A 22,790-nucleotide genomic window follows, 5' to 3' on the forward strand; every position below is an offset into this window, starting at 1 on the left:
CTACCTGCATTGGTTGTACAGCAGTCAGGATCACCATTGTATCAATGCAGACCCCAAATGTGTGCATTATGTGGGAAGACACCAGACACTTATTCACACAAAACAACTGAGCATTCAGGGTTAAGAGAGACCTATAAGGTATTTGAAGCACAAACTTCTGAAGCACAAGGACTGTGTTCTGCAAAAAGATCGACTGCTTCTGAATTACAAGACAAAAATGCTAAACTGTGAAGGAATATTCCTGTACCGCAAAAAGAGTTGGATAGTGCACGTGAACGACCATGGCTCCTGCTCTGTGCTGCTATGATGCCAGAGGGTGGCCAAGCTTCTTCTCTCTCTTCCTTCTCCAAGGCCGCTCTGCATAGGGTTTTGGCCAACAGCTGCTGCATGAGATTCCTGCACAAATGGAGCCTGTGTTGGCCAGGAGAAACAGAAGTCCTTCCACTCAATATTTTATTAGGACAACACCAGGTCAACCAGTAGCTTTCAGATCTTGATGCTTACCCCCCCCCCCCCCCCTAATACATTTGTTGTTGTTGTTGCAGTCTTCCGTCCTGAGACTGCTTTGATGCAGCTCTCCATGCTACTCTATACTGTGCAAGCTTCTTCATCTCACACTACCTACTACAACTAACATCCTTCTGAATCTGCTTAGTGTATTCAACTACTCGTCTCCCTCTACAATTTTTACCCTCCACATTGCCCTCCAGTACTAAATTGGTGATCCATTGATGCCTCAGAACATGTCCTACCAACTGATCCCTTCTTCTAGTCATGTTGTACCACAAACTCCTCTTCTCCCCAATTCTATTCAATACCTTTGTTAATGTGGTCTCCCCATCTAATCTTCAGCATTCTTCTGTAGCACCACATTTCAAAAGCTTCTATTCTCTTCTTGTTCAAACTATTTATCATCCATGTTCCACTTCCGTACATGGCTACACTCCATACACATACTTTCAGAAATGACACTTAAATCTGTTCTCAATGTTAACAAATTTCTCTTCTTCAGAAACGCTTTCCTTGCCATTGCCAGTCTACATTTTATATCTTCTCTACTTCGACCATCGTCAGTTATTTTGCTCCTCAAATAGTAAAACTTCTTTACTAATTTAAGTGTCTCCTTTCCTAATCTAATTCCCTCAGCATCACCTGATTTAATTAAACTACATTTCATTATCCTAGTTTAGCTTTTGTTGATGTTCATCTTATATCCTCCTTTCAAGACACTGTCCATTCCGTTCAACTGATCTTCCAGTTCCTTTGCTGTGTTGGACATAATTACAATGTCATAGGTGAACCTCAAAATTTTTAATTTCTTCTCCATGGGGTTTAATTCCTACTCCGAATTTTTCTTTTGTTTCCTTTACTGCTTGCTCGATATACAGATTGAATAACGATCGGAGAGAGGCTACAAACCTGTCTCACTCCCTTCCCAACCACTGCTTCCCTTTCATGCCCCTCGACTCTTATAACTGCCAGCTGGTTTCTGTACAAATTGTAAATAGCCCTTCGCTCCCTGAATTTTATCCCTGCCACCTTCAGAATTTGAAAGACAGTATTCCATTATCCACAGCAAAACAGGAATTTGATAATATGATTGCTGCTAGATATGTATCAAGATCAAATGGTGTGTGGGTAGCCCCATTGCAAATAGTAAAGAAGAAAAATGGATCACAGAGAATCTGGGTAAAATAAAAGTATTTAAATAGCTGCACTATTCCAGACCAGTACACATGGATACTTTAACGATGACCTAGAAGGTGCTTGCTATTTCAGTGTTGTTAACTGTGCTAAGCAATTCTCATGCATATCTATGGTTCCAAAAGAAAAAAAAATAGACTGCTCTGATTATACCCTTTGGTCTTTTTGGCCTCCAAAATGCAGCACAAACCTGGCCGTGTTTCATGCATGAGGTCCAGCATGGCCTTCCATTTGTGTTCTGCTACTTGGAGAAATGTTTGTGTTCTCAAAAACCAAAGAGGGGCACATTAAGCATCTGTATACTTTGTTCAAAATATTATATTGCTACAGTGTTATGATTAATAAGGACAAATGTAACTTTTTCTAAAGAAGTTGCAAAGTTTCTCACTACACTATATCATGTCAATGTATCTAACCATTTCCTGAAAAAGTGACAGATATTGTAAACATGCCAACTCCTTCTACATTTAAAGGCCTTCAACATTTCTTGGATGTGTTAAATTGTTGCAGAAGACTCTTGCCACATTGACAGAGTTGCAGGAGCCACTTAACAAACTGCTCACCGATAAAAGCACATACAGCAGCAGGATGGTTCCATGGACTCCTGAAGCTACATTTGCACATAGTGATGACCTATAAACAGCACTGGTGAATGCTATGTGGCAGACTAAAGTGGATGATCAACATGGAACAAGTGGAATCATTGATTGATGAACAGTTGTGATATAAAAACTAAATTTATCTTTGCATTTGTACAATATGAGGTCTGTTTTAATGTTCTTTGGTAATTACTAAGATGTTGAGATTTCTATTGTGTGCACTGGATGAGTATTCTACATATAGTAAGTAAATATAATAATGTATTTCCTACTATCACAGTCATGTGTATTGTAAGTGTATTCACAGTACCCCTAAAACTTCACCAAATGAAATCAACCGAAAAGAATATCATGTGAAGAACCATCATGAAAAAAAGTATCATTAAAGAATTCTCAGTCCTTCAGCAATGATTCTACAGATGAAAATGATAAAACAAATGAGATATCAATTGTGTGTATTCTAATGATGTATTTTCAAACTCAGAAGATGGAGAAGGTTGGATTCAATGCATAAATTCAGATATGACTGTAAAGAATATGGAAAGGATAAACTGCTACTCACCACATAGTTGAGTTGCAGACAGGCTCAAAGAAAAAGACTACTGAACATATAGCCATTTGGACAAAAAAAGTCCTTCTTCTGAAGTAGAAAACACACACACATTCCCACAAGCATAACACACACACACACACACACAAACACACACACACACACACACACACACACACACACACACACACACACACACACACATCTAACACAGGAGCTTGTGTGTAACTCAGTGACTGTTCTATGTGGTGAGTAGTAATCTATCCTTTTCATATAGCTGTTATCCAATTGTTAGATGAGTGACAATAAAAAGACACATTTGTGATGAGTACTGAAGTTGGTGCACTATTGATTTTCAGTGCTTCCACAGACAATGAATATATTAACATATAAGTTGTTTAGGGACTAACTCATGGATTACAGCCAGACATGAGTAATTTGAAATGCAGATCCTTCAAGAAATAATAATAAAAACTTTTAAAAACTCAAGCATTCTTGATAACTTCACTAACAGGAATAGTGTCTTATTTGTACCAAATACTGAGACATTAACACCACAAGTAATTTGCAAGGAGATTAAAAATATCCAAAATATTAAAGACATACAATGTGTGAACTGGATAATCAAAATAAATAAACAGTAACAATAAGCAGTGAAATACAACCACATTTGTGTTTCAGGGTAATATTCATAAAAATTATAATAAACATGTAAGTTTGTTTGAAAAAAGAATCTTCATAATATTCTACATAGAGGGAAAAACATTTTCCTCACATTTCTATTGTGTGTCAGTATTATAACCATATACTGTTTAATATTTGCAAAAATAGACCTTCTGATGTGAACAGGAGTTTTTCAGTTTCATGAAGTAGCCTGGATAACACATTCTACATTTAGTGCTCTTCTTTGCAAACAAGATAATTCATCTGTAGCTGCTAGGTGGAGATACTCAATTTACAATATCTGAGGACAGTTGATGATTACCACTGAACATTCACATCAATTTATCTATTAGAGTTCATCTATTTTGTGTTCTTTTTTGATCAGCATTTGTGGTTCCAAAATTCCTAAGGAATCCCAGAACTCTCGGTTCCCAAGATCATAACTTGTTGCTGCTGCAATGTCACTGTATCCAGAAATTTGCAGATAGTCAATATCCTTAGCATTTCCTCTCACAGTTGGCCAAGTGATGTTTCTCTTTTTTGATGCTGGATCCCTATAACATATACAATGAAAGAGATTTATTAATATTGTAACTTTTTTATGAAATGTTAACTAACTCTGGATCTTTCAATATCTAATAAAATATAGAGCTTAATAGATGGTGGTGGTAGTGGTAAGTTCCTGTGGGACCAAATTGCTGAGGTCATCAGTGCCCAGGCTTGCACACTACTTAATCTAGTTTAAATTAACTTATGTTAAGGATAAAATACCCACTCATGCCCGAGAGAGGACTCGAACCTCCGACAGGGGAAGCCGTGTGAACTGTGGCAAGGTGCCCAAAACCATGTGGTTACCCTGCATGGCCAGCTTAATAGTATTTTGGAAAGTATAGAGTAGTTATTCAGTTAATTAGAAATTACAGTTCCATTTCTTATTGAAACTAAATTCCATTCCACTAACTTGTACCTGTTCATTCACAGCTGAAGTGTAGGTACATCTCTATGTGATCCATATTTGCCTAATTTTATCTCTATAGGCTCCATGGGGTAGATGTCTTTGGGGCTAAAGAATATCTATTGCTTCAGCCCAGAAAGATGGTTCTTGGAGGTTTTGAAGCAGGTTCTTATGACATCTAGAGTGTCTTTCTTCAAGTGTCTGTCAGTTAAGATTTTTCAACTATTCTGTTACACCCTCAATAATTTGTAGCCTACATTTGCTTCACCTGTAACTGAACCAATGTTCTTGTTATACTTTATGTCTCTACAAAGTTTTCTGGCCAAACAATTATATGACATGACTGACTCTAGTGTCACTCAGTACTTTGTAGTCAAAGGATACCACACCTCTAACTTATGTCCCACAAAGAGTAAATTATTTGCATTTCTCTATATTAAAAGCTAGTAGCCAGTCTGTTATAGGCTGACATTTTGTAATGAGCTACAGCAATTTTTTTGTGATTAGAATTTCTTCAAAGATATGACATAAGTTGCAAAACTCCTGAGATTGTAAGTAAAAGTAAGTTGTATACAACATGAAGAGCAATTTATTTATTGTGTAACCGAAGTTTAACGAGTTCCTTTTAGCACTCATGTGGATGACCTCACACTTTTCATTATTTAGGGTCAACTGCCACTTCTTGCACCATTCAGATATTTTTTCTAAATCATTTTGCAGTTTGTTTTGATCTTCTGATGACTTTATTAGTCCATAAATGACAGCGTCATCTGCAAACAACCAAAGACGTCTGTTCAGATTGTCTCCCAAATCATTTATATAGGAAACAAACAGCAAAGGACCTCTAACACTATCTTGGGGAACGCCAGAAGTCACTTCTGTTTTACTCAGTGATTTTCCAGCAATTACTACAAACTGTGACCTCTCTGACAGGAAATCACAAATCCACTCACAAAACTGAGATGATATTCCATAAGCACACAATTTCACTATGCGCCACTTGTGTGGTACCATGTCAAAAGCCTTCTGGAAATCAGAAATATTGAATCGATCTGAAATCCCTTGTCAATAGCACTCAACACTTCATGTGAATAAAGAGCTAGTTGTGTTTCCCTTATTATCCGTTTAATTTTCTTCCAATGCTGGAATTTGTCAGTGAGACATTATGCTTTCTGTTGTAAAGGTGACACATAATCCACTCAATATTATAGCTCGCTCTTCTAAAAAGTCTTGGTAAACTCACAGAAAATAACAGAAAAGTCATTTGTGTTGGCTCAGTCTGAGTTTTGCTTGTACATCTATTTATTGCAAGAGAAAGAGAACATAACAGAAGAGACAAGAAGAGAATTGGTTCACTGTAAATAATGGTATATGGATGGTAAACTAAGAGATATTTAACAAGTTCTGATCATAAAAGTAATTTTGTGTTCTACTGCAGCCTGCTCTCTCAAGAAAATTTCAAACTATTAGACATCATGAGTAATGGTTGTAGGTTGGTGAGTTGCTCTTAAAGCTACATATCCCACAAGAATTTTCTTGTTTTATTGTCTCGTGTTCTTTTTCCCTTGTATGAATATTTTTGCCACACAGCATCACCTAAATGAAGCCAAAATATTTTATTTTGTATCATTAACTTTGTTTTGCACCAATGTTTTCCTCACAATATATAAAACTGTAACACACAAGACAAGCTATCATAACATAAATTAGTCATTAGCATAACATGCAGCAGAAAATATTAGCAACTGCTGCTCTTGACAAATATATTTGTCTACTCATTTCACAGCATGATTATTGAATCTCATTCTGTGACATATAGAATATAGAATGTCAACAAGGAGTAGAATGAATGAGAGTTTTGAGGCAGTAAAATGTTTCATCATGTGTCCTAAACACCAGTATTCTAACATCTTATCGATGAACCATTCAGGAAAACATATATAGAAGGGTCTTGTAAAACAGATTTTAAAATAAATAATGTAAGGAGCTCAGATGTTTAGTTGGAAAAAGGCACACAAAAAAGACTAAGAATGTTGCTAACTTTTGGACAGAACTGTATTCAGAGCTATAGAGTATACATATACACACATAAATATAGGCATATACACATGTAAGGCTACACTATTCCAGCTGACTACACTGTGCCAGCATTGAAAAATATTGGTTAAGAGAGTTAAAATGTCATTAACATTACCTTAGTGTCAGTTGATGAGTGATACTTACCCACTATTAACAAAATGGAGTGTTATGTCAACCATTAGCTCCACTACTTTTCTGTCTTCCTCTGCTTCAAGAACTTTCAAGCCATGTTTTTCATCCATCCTCATAATATAGCCCATGTCATCAACATGACTGACACCTGTTTGGAAATCATAATCAAGATTATTCTATCTTGTGTATCACTGTTAATGTAACAATGTTTAACAATTTCTACTTAATATAATACATAACATTGTTAAGACTTATTTGTGCAATTTCCATTTGCATACAGCCAAACATGCATTCCTTACAAACATTATATATTCTTTGAAGTCACATACTGCCAAATACTCCAGGTTCTATTACAGTTAGTTCTCATTCTAAAAGAATTTGACCATGAGTGGGAAGTTTCTGAGCTCTCATAGGGTAGTCATTATGATAATTTGTTGTCAGTCTTGTAGAAAATACATTCAATGGCTGATATCAAATGGGACAAACACTGAGAAAGATAAAGAGACTCTTTCTTGGAATTAGATAGTATAAAGCAGGAGCTTTTTGATGGAGAGACAGGAAGCAAAGATGAAACTGATTAATGAAATGAAATGTCATGTGGCTAGGGCCTCCTGACGGGATCAAGGGAGACAATGAGTACTCGAGCAGTTGGGAACTGTCAGGAGAAGAGCCTCTCATAGGACTCAGAGCAGGCAATGCACAGCACAATTAAACTGCAATCAGGAAGCTTAGGAGTGAACAAGAGTTAGTAAGACGAACAAGCAGCTGTTAAGTAGTAATAAGAGGTGAGATGTTGGACCTCAGTTACAGGAAAGTTTAGGGACAGTATATCAGGCTGCCAGCATATTTAAATAAAGTACTTGCCTCAGTCAGTACAGGAAATTTAATGTATACATGTAAAAATTATCAAAAGTGATAGCTGGTGGGACATTAAGAGGTTTGTACAGAGACAGCCACATAACATCAAAGGTGACCTGAACAACTTCACCTCTTTGACTCATGGCATCCAAGTGTACTGCATCCAGATGTTACAGTTTTATGATCAGCCATGCCTTGATGTTGCTGTAGGACAGATGAATGTGGAAGGATGAAATGGCTCTGGTTCCCAATGACTTTGGACATGCTATGCCGCTACCATTTTGGACTATGGGTTTCACAAGCATAGCCTGCATGCAAATGGTGTGAGAAAGGAATGACTGATACTGTAAATTAGTGAAAGCACAAGGGGTTGGTCTTGAGCCATATATGGTCAAATATAAATTGCTACTCACCATATAGAGGAGATGTTGACTCGCAAATGAGTCACAAGAAAAAGACTATTATATGTCTGAGCATTCTATTATGAAAAGGATAGGTTGCTACTCAAACAAGTAAGCTTTCAGCCAAAAAGGCATTCATCACAACTAAACAACATATACACACACTCACACAAATGCAACTCACAAAAACATGACCACATTCCTTTCTGCCAAGACCAGACTGCCAGCATCAGCTCATGATGGAGAAGCATTCTGGGTGATGGGGGGTAAGGAAGAATGTTGGGAGGGTAGAGGGGGGGTGGGGGTATCAGGGTAAGTGTGGGGTGTGGTAAAGTGCTGGCTTGTGGGGGGATACTGGGATGAGGTGGATAGAGAATGGAGCAGCTAGGAGCAGTCAGCAGTCAGGAGGGTAGACAAAGGGGGAGGGGAGGGACAGAAAAGGAGAGAAGTAAAAAGAAAAAGACTGTGGGTGGATTTGTGGAATAGAGGGTTCTGTAGCACTGGAGTGGGAACAGGGCAGGGGATAGGTGGGTATAGTACAATGACTAATGAAGGTTCAGGCCAGGAGGGTTACGGGAACATAGGATATACCGCGCACAGAGTTCCCACCTGTGTAGTTCATAAAAGCTGGTGTTGACATGAAGGATCCAGATGCCAAAGGCTGTGAAGCAGTCATTAAAATGAAGAACATTGTGTTGGGCAGCATGATCAGCAACTGGGTGGTACAGCTGTTTCTTGGTCACAGTCTGTCAGTGGCTGTTCATACAGACAGACAGCTTATTGGTAGTCATGCCCACATAGAATGCAACACAGTGCTTGCAGCTTAGCTTGTAGATAACATGGCTTGTTTCATGGGTAGCAGATTATGCTTGTGACAGGACTGGAGTAGATGGTGGTGGGACTAAGTATGGAATAGGTATTGCATCTAGGTCTACTACAGGGATACAAGTCATGAAGTGAAGCGATTGAAAGCAGGGGTTGTGTGTGGATGCATGAGAATATTGTGTAGATTTGGCAGGCAGCAGATACCACTGTGGGAGGTCAAAGGATAATACATAGGACATTCCTCATTTCAGGGCACAACAAGAGGTAGTCGAAACCCTGAAACCCTGGATCATAATGTGATTCAGTCACTCCAATCCTGGGTGGTAATGAGTCATGAGGGGAATGCTCCTGTGGCTGGATGGTGGAACTTTGGGTGGTGGGGGGGGGGGGGGGTGACTGGAGAGAAAGGCGAGGAAATCTGTTTCTGCACAAGGTTTGGAGGGTAATTATGGCCTGTGAAGGCTTCAGTGACACCCTTGGTATATTTCAAAAGGGACTGCTCATCACTACAGATGTGATGACCATGGGTGGCTAGGCTGTACGGAAGGGAATTTTTGGTATGGAATGAGGGTGCTAGCTGTTGAAATGGAAGTGTTGCTGGTGGTTGGTAGCTTTGGCATGGATGGTTCCACCACTGTTGTTTTGAACTAAAAGGCTTACCTGGTAGAAGGATTCTACAAGCTATCAGATTTATACACCTACAAACCCAGCCACAGTGAACCCATTCCAGAAATCCAGCAAGATGTCCAGTCTCTAATTAAATCCTTAGGCTCATCCCACAACCTCTCCCCAGACTGAGTCTCACTCCTCACCCCTACCACTCTATGTACTCCTACCTTCCATGGGCTTCCTAAGTCCATAAACTCAACTATCCATGATGACCCATTGTGGCCATTTACTGTGGCTCCATGGATAGAATCTCTGTTCTCGTAGACCAACACTTTCAACATATTCTTGCAACCTACCATCCTTTATAAACGATACAAATCATTTCCTCCACTGACTCTCCACAATTCTTGTTTATTTACCTCATGGTGCCCTGCTCATCACTGCTGATGCCCCTCCCTTTACACTAACATCCCTAATGCCCACAGCCTTTCTGGTACTGAAAACTACCTTTCTCAGCACCCATTGGTTTCCAAACCTAAAACCTCCTCCCTAGTGACCATGGCCAAGTATATCATCACCTACAATTACTTCTCCTTTGAAGGCATCACCTACAAATCTGGCGTATGGCAATGGCCACCTGCATGGCACTATCCTATGCTATAATATTCACAGATCATCTAAAGGAATCCTTCATAACCACCCAGAATCCCAAAAGCCTCACCTGGTTCAATTCACTGATGACATTTTAATGATCTGGACTGAGGTTGAGGATGTCCTATCCACATTCCCCCAGAACCTCAACAACTTCTCCTCCATTCACAACTGGTCCTCCTCAACCCAACAAGTCACTTTCTTCAATGTTGACCTCCACTTCAAACATGGCTACATCAGTACCCCCATCCATATAAAACCTACCAAGCATCAGCAATACCTCCACCTCAATAGCTGCCACCCATTCCATGCCAAGAAGTCGCTTCCAAACAGCCTAGCTGCCCAGGACTGTCACAGTTGTAGTGACAAGCTGTCCCTCTCGAAATATACCAAGGGTCTCATTGAGACCTTCACAGATTGTAATTACCCTCACAACCATGTGCAGAAACAGATCTCCTGTATGTTATCCCTCCAGTCCCTCCCTCCCCCCCCCCCTTCCCAAAGTCCTATCATCTGGCCACAGAGGAGCATTTCCTCATGACTACCTGGTCTGGGGAAACTGAATCACATTCTCTGCCAGGGTTTGGGGGGGGGGGGGGGGGGGAGGGCGGAGGGGGGGAGAAGGATTTGAAGGCATATTTAGAGGTAGTTGGAACTTTAATAGGGACTGTGATTTGGTTGCTCCAGTCCTGGGTGGGAATGAGTCATGAGGGGAGTGCTGTCCCTTTTTTCGCCAGACAGTGGGAATGTGGAAGTTAGTAGATGAATGGCAGGACAAGGCACAAGAGATGTGCTCCTGCTTAAGGCTGGTAGCATAATTATGGCATGTGAAGGCCTCAGTAAGACTTATGGTATATTTAGAAAGGCGATGCTTGTCACTACAAATACAACAGCCTCTGGTGGCTGTGTTGTGTGAAAGGGAATTCTTTGTATGTAATAGGTGGCAACTGTGCTTGATAAGTTTGATATGGACAGAGGAACTGATGCAGCGCTGTCTTTCATGTAGAGATCAACATTTAGGAAGCTGACTTGTTAGGTTGAGGAAGAACAGGTGAAACAAAAAGAGGAACATATGTTGAGATTTTGAAGGAACATGGGTAGGGTGTCCTCTCTCTCAGTCCATATCATGAATATGTCATCAATGAATCTGAACCAGGCAAGGGATCTGGGTTTCTGTGTGGCTAGGATGGTCATGGGTGCCCATAGCTGTACCATGTATTTCTTTGCAGGCGATTCCTTATAAAGTAATGTAATTGTAGGTGAGGGTATAGTTGGTGGAGGAAACTATTAGTATCTTTTATATAGGAAGGTAGGTACATATAATAGGTTGGTCCATGATAACACATATTCCCTAAATGGGGGTGCAGTAACTGGCCACAATGAGGCATCCCAGGTGGTTGGATTTGTGGGCTTTAGAAACTCTTTAGATGATAGAAATATGGGGCATAATAGGGATAAGGGGAAGAGAGGTTCAGGGGAGAGCTTCTGGGATGGGCCCAAGGATCTGAGGAGGGACTGGAGATCCTGTTGGATTTATGGAATAGTGTCACTGTGGTCACTATGCTATCCCTCCTCCTACCTGCCCCCCCAGGCTCCTTGTTATCTCCACCAACCACAGCCTACTTCTCCTATCAAACACAGTTGCTCACTGTCCCACTTCAGTGGCCAGAGATAGTTGTCATGTGTGTGTAAGTTGTGCTTGTGTACACGTTTCCTACTTTAGAAGAAGGTATTATGGCTGAAAGCTCCAATGTATAACTGTTCTTATTGCACCTGTCTGTGACACCATATTTCCTCTACACAGCAAGTAGCAATCTATCCTTTTGATAATATTGTCATTATTCCATCCTGGACTTTCCATTTTTTGATACTGGCAAATAAGTGTTTTCATAGAAAGGTCTAAATGTCTCTTAAAGAAAAAATCTGGACAAATGGTTCCTTATACAAAGAATGTCTCAATCACTTTAAAAACCTCTTTAACAAGCACTCATTGGATAGATTCTGACGTAGTAAGAAGCTCATTAGCTGTCATGAACAAAAGTATATCCTTGGTATAAGTAGCACTGGAAATTTAAGAGACTTCATATGCCATCTTCAAAACATGCAATCAATAAAAAATAAATTACAGCAAATGAAGTTGCTCTCCAGTCTACAAACTGCACAGTAGTCTGTATCACAGAAAATTGGTTTGGGGACACTGAAATTTAACCTGCAGAACTGTCATTGTATGATGGGGTAAACTCCTTCTGTAGTGGATCAGGGTGGAGGATAATTTTCTTATGTCAGAAAAGGAACACAATTTAAATTTAGATATGACCTCAATACAATTAGGAAGATGAATATTTTAATACATCAGTTATGGAACTAGGAGGGAATGTTTTGACATTAAAAAAAACTAAGTACAAGAAATACATTTTATTATATACATCTGAAAGAGTGCCTGACACTACTTTTCCACATAGTCATCAAACACATTGAGGCACTTATCATAGTGGTGTACAAGCTTTGAGAGACATTCGTCATAAAATTTTGCCGCCTGAGACTTCAACCAGTGTGTCACACTCGCCAGGACTCCCACATCAGCATCAAAACGCTGCATTGCAAGCCAGTTCTTCATCTTGGGAAACAAGTGGAAGTCGCATGGTGCCAGATTGTGGCTGTAGGGGGTACGAGGGAAAATTTCCCATTTGAATGAATTAAAGAGTTCTTTACTGTGGTTTGTCGAGTGAGGTCGGGCATAGTCATGCAAAAACAGAATTTTGAACATCAGCTTTGCTTGGCATATGTTTTGAACTGCTCTTCTAAGGCTGTGCAAAGTTTGACAGTAGGCAGAATTTATGTTTGCTCCACATTTGAGAAAATCAATAACAAGCACACCTTGCCTATCCCAAAACACTGTTGCCATAAACTTTCTTGCTGACAAGGTTTGCAAACATTTTCTTGGTTTTGGGGGGAAACTTGTGCACCCCCATTCCATAGACTATAATTTTGTCTCGCATTTGATGTGTTTCACCCAAGTCTCATCACTGGTTACGATTCAATTCAATAATTAATCACCGTTTTTAACGCATGTGATTCCCAGCAAATAATAAAAGTGAAATCATGTAGGGAAAGAGCCCTTAATTGCAGGCTTACGAAATACTTTTATCAAAAGATGGAGTGAAAATTTTTGAAGAGAATTAGCAAACCAAAGTTGGAACAGACAAAATATGAAATTTTGTAAAAGACATCTTTAAAAGTGGTACCTACTTCAGCAGCAATGTCCTACAAAAAGAAATGGATAACACAGATAGTAGAAAGTCATTCCAGACTTTAAGTACCTCAGTTTCATGAAAAAAATGTCTTACTGAGCTCAAATTTTTAATTTTTTTTCTACTGGCATATAAAGTACCACAAGAGCACAGGGAAAAGTGTTGTACTTAGTACATTTTTCTGATTTTAGTCTTCAGCCAGCCCTGTAACCGAACTTTAATATATTATCTTAGTCCATTTTTAAATGTTGGCATTCATGTTTTATGTGTTGCAGTATGTTCAAATGTAAAAACATTCTTGAAAGAACAACATGCTCATGTACCAAGGAACAAATATCTGTCTGAAATTTAAAAGCATTACAATCAAGAAGATCTTCTCAATAATGTGTTTAACAGTCTAATTTCTACTTTATTACTGTATCCCATAACAGTAATCAGTAAGTGAAACCAAATTAAGTAGAAGTATTATTAAAAATAATAACAACTTAAATAAATTCTGAAATAGAAACTATTGGAAACTAATACAAATTTCCCTTTTCAAGGCAGGTAAAATTGTTAAGACAAAGAAACTCAGTTCATTTGCAAGTATCACATTTTCCATGGTAAAAGACCTACTGTTTCAAGATAAAAGGCATTCCACAAACAAAAATTATGGCTTAATTGTCCATAATAGTTCTAAAATATATAGCATTTTACTCATCATAAAATTCTGTACCTGAAGAATTAACAATACATTCAAAATTTCTTAATATATTGTACAGCACTTAAACATGTAGAATGTGAAATATTGACAAATGTTCTGCAAACTCAACTTCATGACTAACAACACAAAATTCTGTAGAAAATTTTGGAAACTGCTCATGGCAGTGTCTAGTGTGCATTACTTCATGTTATTCTGAAACCAGTCACCAGGTTGAGCTACTGATAGAAAAATACTGTGTGTTCCTGAGTACACTATTCCCTAGGAACAACACTCTCCTTTAATGAATACTGCAAAGTATCATCTACTGACAAAATAATATATAAAACAGAAAATGAAAGCGAAACAGTATGTGATGTTATGAAACAGATAATAGGGATAGACAAACAGAAGCATGATGATGCAGGCTACAGATATTAGACAGTGACAATAAGTGATCCACACCATCTAGCAAAAATTTGTGAATGAGCATATTTCAAATGTTTCAAAAGCAGATATTGCACACATTGCCAATGGGACACTTGATTTGAACCTTTCCTTTCTTCTGTTCTTCCAACTATAACAATGGAATTTCATCTTATATTAGATGCATCAAGCTAAGGTTCAGGGGTAGAATTTGAGCATTAATATAAATAGTGACAGGAGTGAACAGAAACACCAGTGATCCTGCAGGTACATAAGAACTAAAGAGAGATATGAATTTCCAGTACTTAGAAAATCAAATTAATTTTATTCCTCAGCAGTGCAAAATTTGCACAGAAGGCAAAATAAATCATTCATCAGATAAGAGGTAGGCATATCTCTGCTACATAGTTTATGTGAACCATATGTAGTAACAAAAAATACATGATAAAGGAAAAGAGATGAAATGTATTGGGTGTAAGTATATTTGATATGTTTCTCCCTTAACAGTACATAATTTGTATATCAAACAAGAGAAATGATTCATCAGATAGGCAGTAGGCATATCTCTGATATACTGATTATGTGAACCATAAGTAATAAGGAAAAGTACTCACATGATAAGGGAAAAGAGAAGAAATGTGTTGGGTATATTTTATTTAGTGGACTCATCTTCTTACTGAAGATTGTTTGTCCTTAGAGAGTACGTAATTTCAGTTATTAAGGACACCCATGTATGAGGAAATACTGTTATTTCAAAGGGATGATACAGAAATTATTAAAATTTTGTGAGCATTGAACTGAGTATCAGGATCAAATGGAAAACCTAAGAAACGTGGAATCAGTGCCATGCAATAACAGTTGACAAAATATGAGATATCTACCAAACATTTGTACAGATGCCTATCAGAAAAATCTGAAGTGATAAAATACCTGCTCATTTCACTTTATGTTTGTCTAAATTACTGAAAATCTTTCAGGTAGTTAAAGCCTTCATCAAAACTCTGGTACAAGGACTGAAAAATAAATATTTTTGCAAAGTTCAGAAATCATTTAGACTACTGTTTAACAAAGGTCTCTAATTTGCTACTCTCATTTTTAAGGAATTTTTGAAGAAAGTGTGTGTCATACAAGATTTGATTTCAAGATTTCACAATCAGAGAGTTTTGAGGAGCTGGGTAGATTATTTCAGACATGACACAATGCAAAAAACAATCAGTTAATGTACTGGACAAAAGGTAATAGATGTAGAGTGAAGTGGCAAATGAAAATTTTTACTAAGACTGGGATTCAAACACATGTTACCTGCTCACTAGGCACATGTGCTAACCACTATGCCACTCTGGCACAGTGGCTTTGCACAACTGCAGAGACTACCTAGCATCCATACCCCAATTCAAATTCACATTTGCACTTTGGTCCACTTGGTGCTCCCCCCCCCCCCCCCCCCCCCTCCAAATAGAAACTCTAACAGCATTGCTAGAGCTGTCCAACTGTATTAGGACAGCACTTCACCATCAAACAAAACAGAGGATACTTCCTGAAGTCCAGACATATGTGATTTATTGAAATGAAACTTTATGTTTCAAGAGACTTTCTCAATTCTCAAACATCTTTGATATATAATTTGTGGGCTGAGGCATGAATGGGAATTTGGATTGAGGACGGAGGTGTACTAGGGTAGCCCACGAAGTTGTGTAAAGCCATTATGCTAGGGTGGCATAATGGTTAGTGCATCTGCCTAGTGAACAGGAGACCCAGGTTCAAATTCTGGACATGGTAAAATTTTCATTCATTGCTTCAGTCCACATTTACAAATCATAGATGGTTGAGACTTGAAAAGGTCTTAGTGTGATCCCTCTAATTAGTGGTAAAAGTAATTACAGTGACATGTGCTTAACAAAGAATATTTATCACAAGGACTGTACTGTTAAGACTGCAGATTAATGAATCCTGAAGTGAGGTAATAACAACATAATTATAGCTGTGAGTTAAGGAGTTGCCATAGAGGTTTATCAGAAGGTTCCTAACAAGGTGTAGTATGCCAACAAAGGGGGACATTTCCAAAAGTTTTGTCCAACAAATCCATTACTGTGGGTTGATTACTGAACAGGATTAATGAAAAACATGGCCAAGATTGAAAGAAGAGCTGTCTGTTCCATTACATCTATATTTTGTATCACAGAAATGTTCAATATATACCAATGGGGCATGCTACAAGAAACATCATGTGCACTTTTTGGAACATTACTTTCAAAATTTGTAGTACCAATGTTCTAAGTCAAATCAAGAACCATTTTACTATATCCAACTTGAATGTTATATAATGATCACAGGACAAAAATTAGAGGAATTTATGAATATATTTAGCAGTAATGACAGTTAGTTTACTTGCACACCACCTGAAAATAAATTAGTAAGGGATAAACAATTGTTTTACATGATGAATGCCCACAAACTGTACAGTTGCTTGCAGAACATGTACACAGATACTATGTAGATGTTGTATTACCAAAATATGAATAAGTGAAGACCAACAGTATATATTAAATGTACAAAATGTTACTATTTATATACTAATATGTACAAATATTTTAGAAATAACATAATCTAAAAATATGCCTAAGTAAAGAGTGCTCCTTCACAAATTTTTATAAAGACTATTTTTTTTAATACATACCCAGGTCAACATCATTTCCTGACATTACTTCAGAAAAACTGTGTTTTCCTCTGTAGCTAAAAACATAAAAGTATACTGGAGCAGTGCTGACAGCAGCTTGCATCCGTGCTGCACGCTCAACATCTACCACAAACATCCGGTCACTAAACAGCTGCAATGGTACAGAGTCAAGAATAAGTCAAGCAAATAAAATATGCAGGCCATAGTAGATATGTTTATTACAATTTGAATATACCAATGTTGTTCTTATAATTCAGTGTGACTGACAAATATTGATAATAACATATCAGCACACAGCTTGTAGAGATTATCTTAATCATAACCTCTTGTTCATTTCCAAAACAAAACCTTCATTCTGCAATTTGCATAGTTTGTACATCCAGTGTCATCTGGTCTATCAGCTGAATCATGGCTGTCAAGGGAGTTCCACATTGGCCACCACAGTCCCTAAGTTTTTGTGTGTAATTGTGAATTGTGCCTGTCACAGAGTTTTGCATTTGGCTGCCAAGGGTGCTGGTTTTTTTTCATGTCTGCTTGTGCCTCCTCCAAGCTTGATGTCTATTCCTCTGTTTTTATGTCCCATGTTTTCTATGTTTTGTACTATCAGTCTGAGTTAGTTCAATTAGTCTCCTGCTCTCAGTGAATAAAAAGTCTTCTGTTAACCGTAATCCTCTGGTGTTGGATCAGTCAGTATTATTAAGTTGATCAGTTTCAATTACACTGATCCTAACATGATCCTTAAGTTGAAGGAATTGAACCATAGCAGTTTTCTCTATTGAGCTCAGGAGATATCTGAAGAACACATCATATCGATACTAGCAGTCCATTTGCCGCTGTTTTGGCCCAACAACCCCATCTTATGGCTTGCATAGGTGGAAGTAAGTGTCTGTTGTGCTGGAATTATGACCAATACCATAAAGTTCACACTTGTAAGTCAGTTGGTCAACTGTTTTGCAGTTCAGGTGCACACCATCATTGCACTCCCTAGCAGAGGACGCCTATGAGAAACTCAAGTTGGAACTAATATGCAGCTTTGCTGCTTTGCAGGAAGATTGTATTTGTCAATTTCTTACCCAATAAGTCTGGTGATCATAAACTATCACAATATCTGAGGTATCTGTGCAGTAAAGTGTATGCCATCACAGTGCCAGACACTGTGGAGAAGTAGATTACTGCTACAAATTAGGGCAATAGTAGCATTACAAACCAACAAACCACTGCATTCCATGGCAGTGTTGGCAGACCACATACAGGAAACCAGCAGACCTGCCCATATTAGTGTGGTTGTGGCACAAAGCAGCAGTGCAACAGCCTCAGCTATGATTGCAGGTGCTAGTTATGACTCACTCACAGCAAAGTAGACATGTTACATGTGAAGGTTATAGCATTATTGTCAAAAGGTGGCACTGGAAACAACACAGGGCATTAGTGTAGACGTTCAGGATCTAGTCTTCAAGCAATACTATGTCTTCTTAAGGTGAGCAACCTCTGTGTTGATAACATGGCAGATTTGGTGAGAGCTTGTGAAGATTTATGTTACCGGGCTTCCACCAAAATGCTGGTGGAGGTTGATCACAGGTGCAACTGCCAGTCACCATCCAGACACCTATCCATGAGTGACAAGAGGTGTGTCCTTGTGGACACTGATTTGGATCTCAGTATCCTGCCACAACATTTGTTGCATTGGTGTAGGCTACCAACTGCCTTCTGTCTAATGGCTGCCAATAATTTGTCTATGGTGACCTATGAAACTCAGTGAATGGAGCTGAATACATGCCTATGTAATCCATTCTCATGAAATATCACTGTTGCAGGTGCCATAGAACTGATCATCAGTGGCAAAGAGGACATTCTAAAGACTGCAATTACAACACCGTTTGGCATGTTTGAGAGTGTGTGTATGACTTTCAGGACTACAAAATGCAGTGCAAACATGGCAAAGACTCATTGACTCTGTCCTTCAAGGCCTCCTGTTCTATTTTTCCTACCTGAATGGCATGCTCATGTTCTTGGAGACTGAGGAACGACACTGGAAACATCTACAGGAAGTGTTCTGACGTGTGGAACATTACAGAGTCATGCTGACAGTCATCAAGTGCATTTTTAGACAATCTGAAGTGACCTTCTTGGTGCATAGAATTTCTCCTGCAGGTTCCCTACCTTTGACAGAGAAGGTTTACATGATTTTACAGTAACCCAGGCCAGCTAAAATCAAGGAATTGCACTGATTCCTTAGTATGCTGAATTTTTATTGACACCACCTGCTTCATGCACTAGAATTGCAGAAACCACTGACTGCAATGGTTACTGGTTCTAAGATGAAAGGCAGCTCCCTAGTGCCTTCCCATTCGAGAACATGAAACAGAGAAAGACTAATGCAGTCTTCTAGCTCATCTCAAGCTCAACATACCTCTTGCATTATATTTGGATGCAAGCCAGGCAGTTATTGGTGCAGCATTACAGCAGTGGTCAGAAGGTTCATGGTAACCATTGGCATACTTTTACGAAAATTGTCACCATCTCAGAGAAAATGGACTACCTATGACTGCAAGCTACTGGCAGTATATATAAAGCAGTGAAATTCTTCTTTCATGTGTCAGCAGCAGGACAAATCCTACTGACTTTTCTGTACTTAACTGAACACAACAAGAACACAAGGGTGCCCAGATGTTCGTCGATGATGACGCGTCAGGATTACAATTGCAACTCGTTGACATTATGGGAGAAGGTGTAAAGGTCTACTGTGATATCTCTCGCAGACAACCTTGTCCATTTCTTTCACCAGCATTCAGAAGACGAGCTTATGGCTGCAGTCATAAATTATGCCACCCAGGAGTACATCCAACATTTCCACTCCTATCCCAATATTTTGTGTGGGTTGGGAAAGGTCTGTCAAGAATGGACAGGGACATTTTTGCAATATGAAAGGTGTAAAGTGTCTCACCATGTAGATGCCCCAATTGGTGACTTTCCAGATGCAACTGTACATTTTGTGTATGTACATGTGCATGTTGTGGGTCTGTTTCCTCCATGAAACAGTCAGCACTACCTTTTCATGATGACTGAATATGCCCACAGGCAGTGTCAATTGATAATATTACTGCCAAAATGTTAGCCTCCACCTTTGCGTCAATGTAGTTGGCAACATTCGTGTGCCTGCACTACATCACCACCTACTGTGGATGGCAGTTTGAGTCAGATCTGTTCATGCAGCTTGCCAAGTTTTGCGGATATGACCATCAGGTATGATTCTGCTGGCAATAACATGGTTGAATGCTGACATCTTTCCTTGAAGAAGGTGCTTATGTGCCAGGAACTCAAATGGACATCAGCTCTTCCTATGGTTCTACTTGGCCTACAAACAACTTATAAATCCAACATTGATTCTTTGGCCACAGGGTTGGTCTGTGGAGAGACAGTGCATCTTCCTGGCAAACTTGTTGGTGCTGATACACTGAAAACTTTCTTGCAGGACCAGCCAGGTTGTTTACATTGCCTTTGGAACCATGTCACCCAGGTCTGTCCTCCGAAGGTATCTGGTCATGACACATACTTTTGTTATTGGCATCAAGGACCTGGATCACTGCTCACATGTCATACTCTGCACCAAAGGTATACATGCACTGGCCCATACTGCGTGTTACAGAGAGAAGTATGCAGACCATGGACATATTGGTGAACACCAAATCAACAGCCACTTCCCTGAACATTTTCAAGAGGCATCACAGCCCGCCGCCAAACAGAGACCTCAGAACCTGCCTGAACAAGATGTGGGTGTCAGGGGCGCTGGTGTTTTTTTGCAGGCATTTGTGCTTTCTCAGCGCACAGTGTTTATTTCTGTGTTTATTTATGTTCAATATTTTTTTATGCTTTGTACTGTCACTCTGGGTTGGTACAATTAGTCTCCTGCAGTCATTGAATAAAGAGTTTCCTGCCAGGCATAATTCTTTGGTGTTGGGTCAATGAATATTTCAGTTGGAATTACACTGATCTAGAGAGTATATTTTGACTGTATGATGGGCTATAGGATATGCTGCTTTAGGAAGGGAGTTGCTTGTTGTAAGGTACAAGGAATTAGGAAAATTCCAGATTATGATGCATAAAACACCAGACATTAAATTCTTCAACTGATATACTTATGTTTTAACAGTTCATGATTCATTTGGCCACAAATATCATTTAAAACTGACACTGACTGGCATAATCATTTCTTTTGGTATTGTTCTGTGCATTGCATGGGTATTTTTGTTCCAGAAAAGCTTCATAATCTCATTATATTTTAATTTTGAATAGAGAAGGATAATGAGGATACAATCTTGAAGACAACTGTTTGTTTAAGCCAAATAATTTCCTATTATTCGATGTATTTGCGAACATAATGAATGACACACAAACTTATAAAATTATAAATCTTTCACTTGAGTTGATTCAATTGAAATTTATTAATCAGTAGCTGTTCATTTTTCTCTCTGGTTTTAAAACATAGTTTTGTAAAAAAAAAAATATTTAAAGAAAAATTGCGGAAATCACTATGTAAACAAATGAGTCTAAGTCTGGAGTTTCAGAAGTTTTAGTAATAAATTTGAAATTAATAGAAAGAATAATTGCCATCATTTTGCTGCACTAAAATTGTAAATTTCAAAAAATTATAATTTTGTGTATATCAAGGTTTCAGTTAGAAAAAGAATGTAATAAAAAAACTACAATTTTCCAGAACCCCTGTATGCCAAACAATAAACTATCAAAGACACACTGCATGCCACCTAGTGTGTCAGCTCTTGCTCATCACACTTATCAGTTCTATATTCTGTGATGTCTTTTTAGAAATAATTATTGGAAGAAAAGCAAATGTTGACAGAACCAATGAAAAATTGTGTTTTTGTTATCACAGCCAAAGACATAAGACCATGAAGCCAAACACTTTTAGCAAACAAGATGTCAAGAAAACATTGCATTAACGAAAAAGCTATGGAAGTATAAAATAAACGTTATTTGTAATTTCTACTTCCCACAGGGAAACACTAAGTGCTCAAATGTTTCTTATTTCTGCTAAAGATGCTCTTAACTCCTGAGTGGGCGCATGGTAAATTTTGTGTGCATTTAAAAAATAGCTGTCTTTCATGTTATTAAGGTAAACATGCATGAGTAAAATCACAGTTTAATCTTAGTTTGATTAAACAACAGTAAAATTAACTTAGTTCATATGAGATAAATCAATATTTAATTAAAAAATAAGAAAATACACTTTCATTGCATCACTTGATGCCTTGCACAAATCTTACCCCACAGTAATGACACATTTGAAGTCTTAAACAGCCAACCACTTACTATATTGTTAATTATCTCGTATACAACTGCCTCATTGTGGTATTGTGCTGCTAATCCAGAATCTGGGCCATTTTCTTGCACGGGTTGTACATTTTTTCTCACTAGCATGCATTTTATTTTATATTAGTGCTGCTCACTTGGACACAGACAATATAACTTAGCACTGGATTAGCTGAAGCAATAATGAAGGAATATGTGTGGGCTTGTGGTTATAAAGCAACAATGGAAAACCTATAAGACAATGTTATTTGTGGTTGCCGCATGTTATGCAAAGGCGCTCCCAGTCAAAGATTAAAACTGCTTTCATTCATAAAGTTTAACTGCATGAGTACTTTTTAAAGTTATGCAGAAGTAAACATTATAATGTATGTATCTAATATGGGAAGTAATGTTATGCTGTGAA

At 38.4% G+C, this 22,790-nt stretch overlaps 1 protein-coding gene across 1 annotated transcript in view; it reads right to left on the reverse strand.

Annotated features, from left to right (window-relative positions):
- Positions 1-3,345: 3,345 nt before the first annotated feature.
- The window catches only part of LOC126273244 (venom carboxylesterase-6-like), a 143,242-nt gene continuing 123,797 nt past the window's right edge, over positions 3,346-22,790 (reverse strand). Inside the window, exons 8-10 of the mRNA XM_049976792.1 lie at positions 17,060-17,210; positions 6,695-6,830; positions 3,346-4,070 (exon numbers count right to left, since the gene is read on the reverse strand). Coding sequence (XP_049832749.1) covers positions 3,866-4,070; positions 6,695-6,830; positions 17,060-17,210 — 492 coding nt within the window. The 3' untranslated portion in view covers positions 3,346-3,865. The remainder of the gene's footprint in view (positions 4,071-6,694; positions 6,831-17,059; positions 17,211-22,790) is intronic.

This window comes from Schistocerca gregaria, chromosome 1 (assembly GCF_023897955.1).
Source record: "Schistocerca gregaria isolate iqSchGreg1 chromosome 1, iqSchGreg1.2, whole genome shotgun sequence".
In the NCBI taxonomy this organism is placed as follows: Eukaryota; Metazoa; Arthropoda; class Insecta; order Orthoptera; family Acrididae; genus Schistocerca; species Schistocerca gregaria.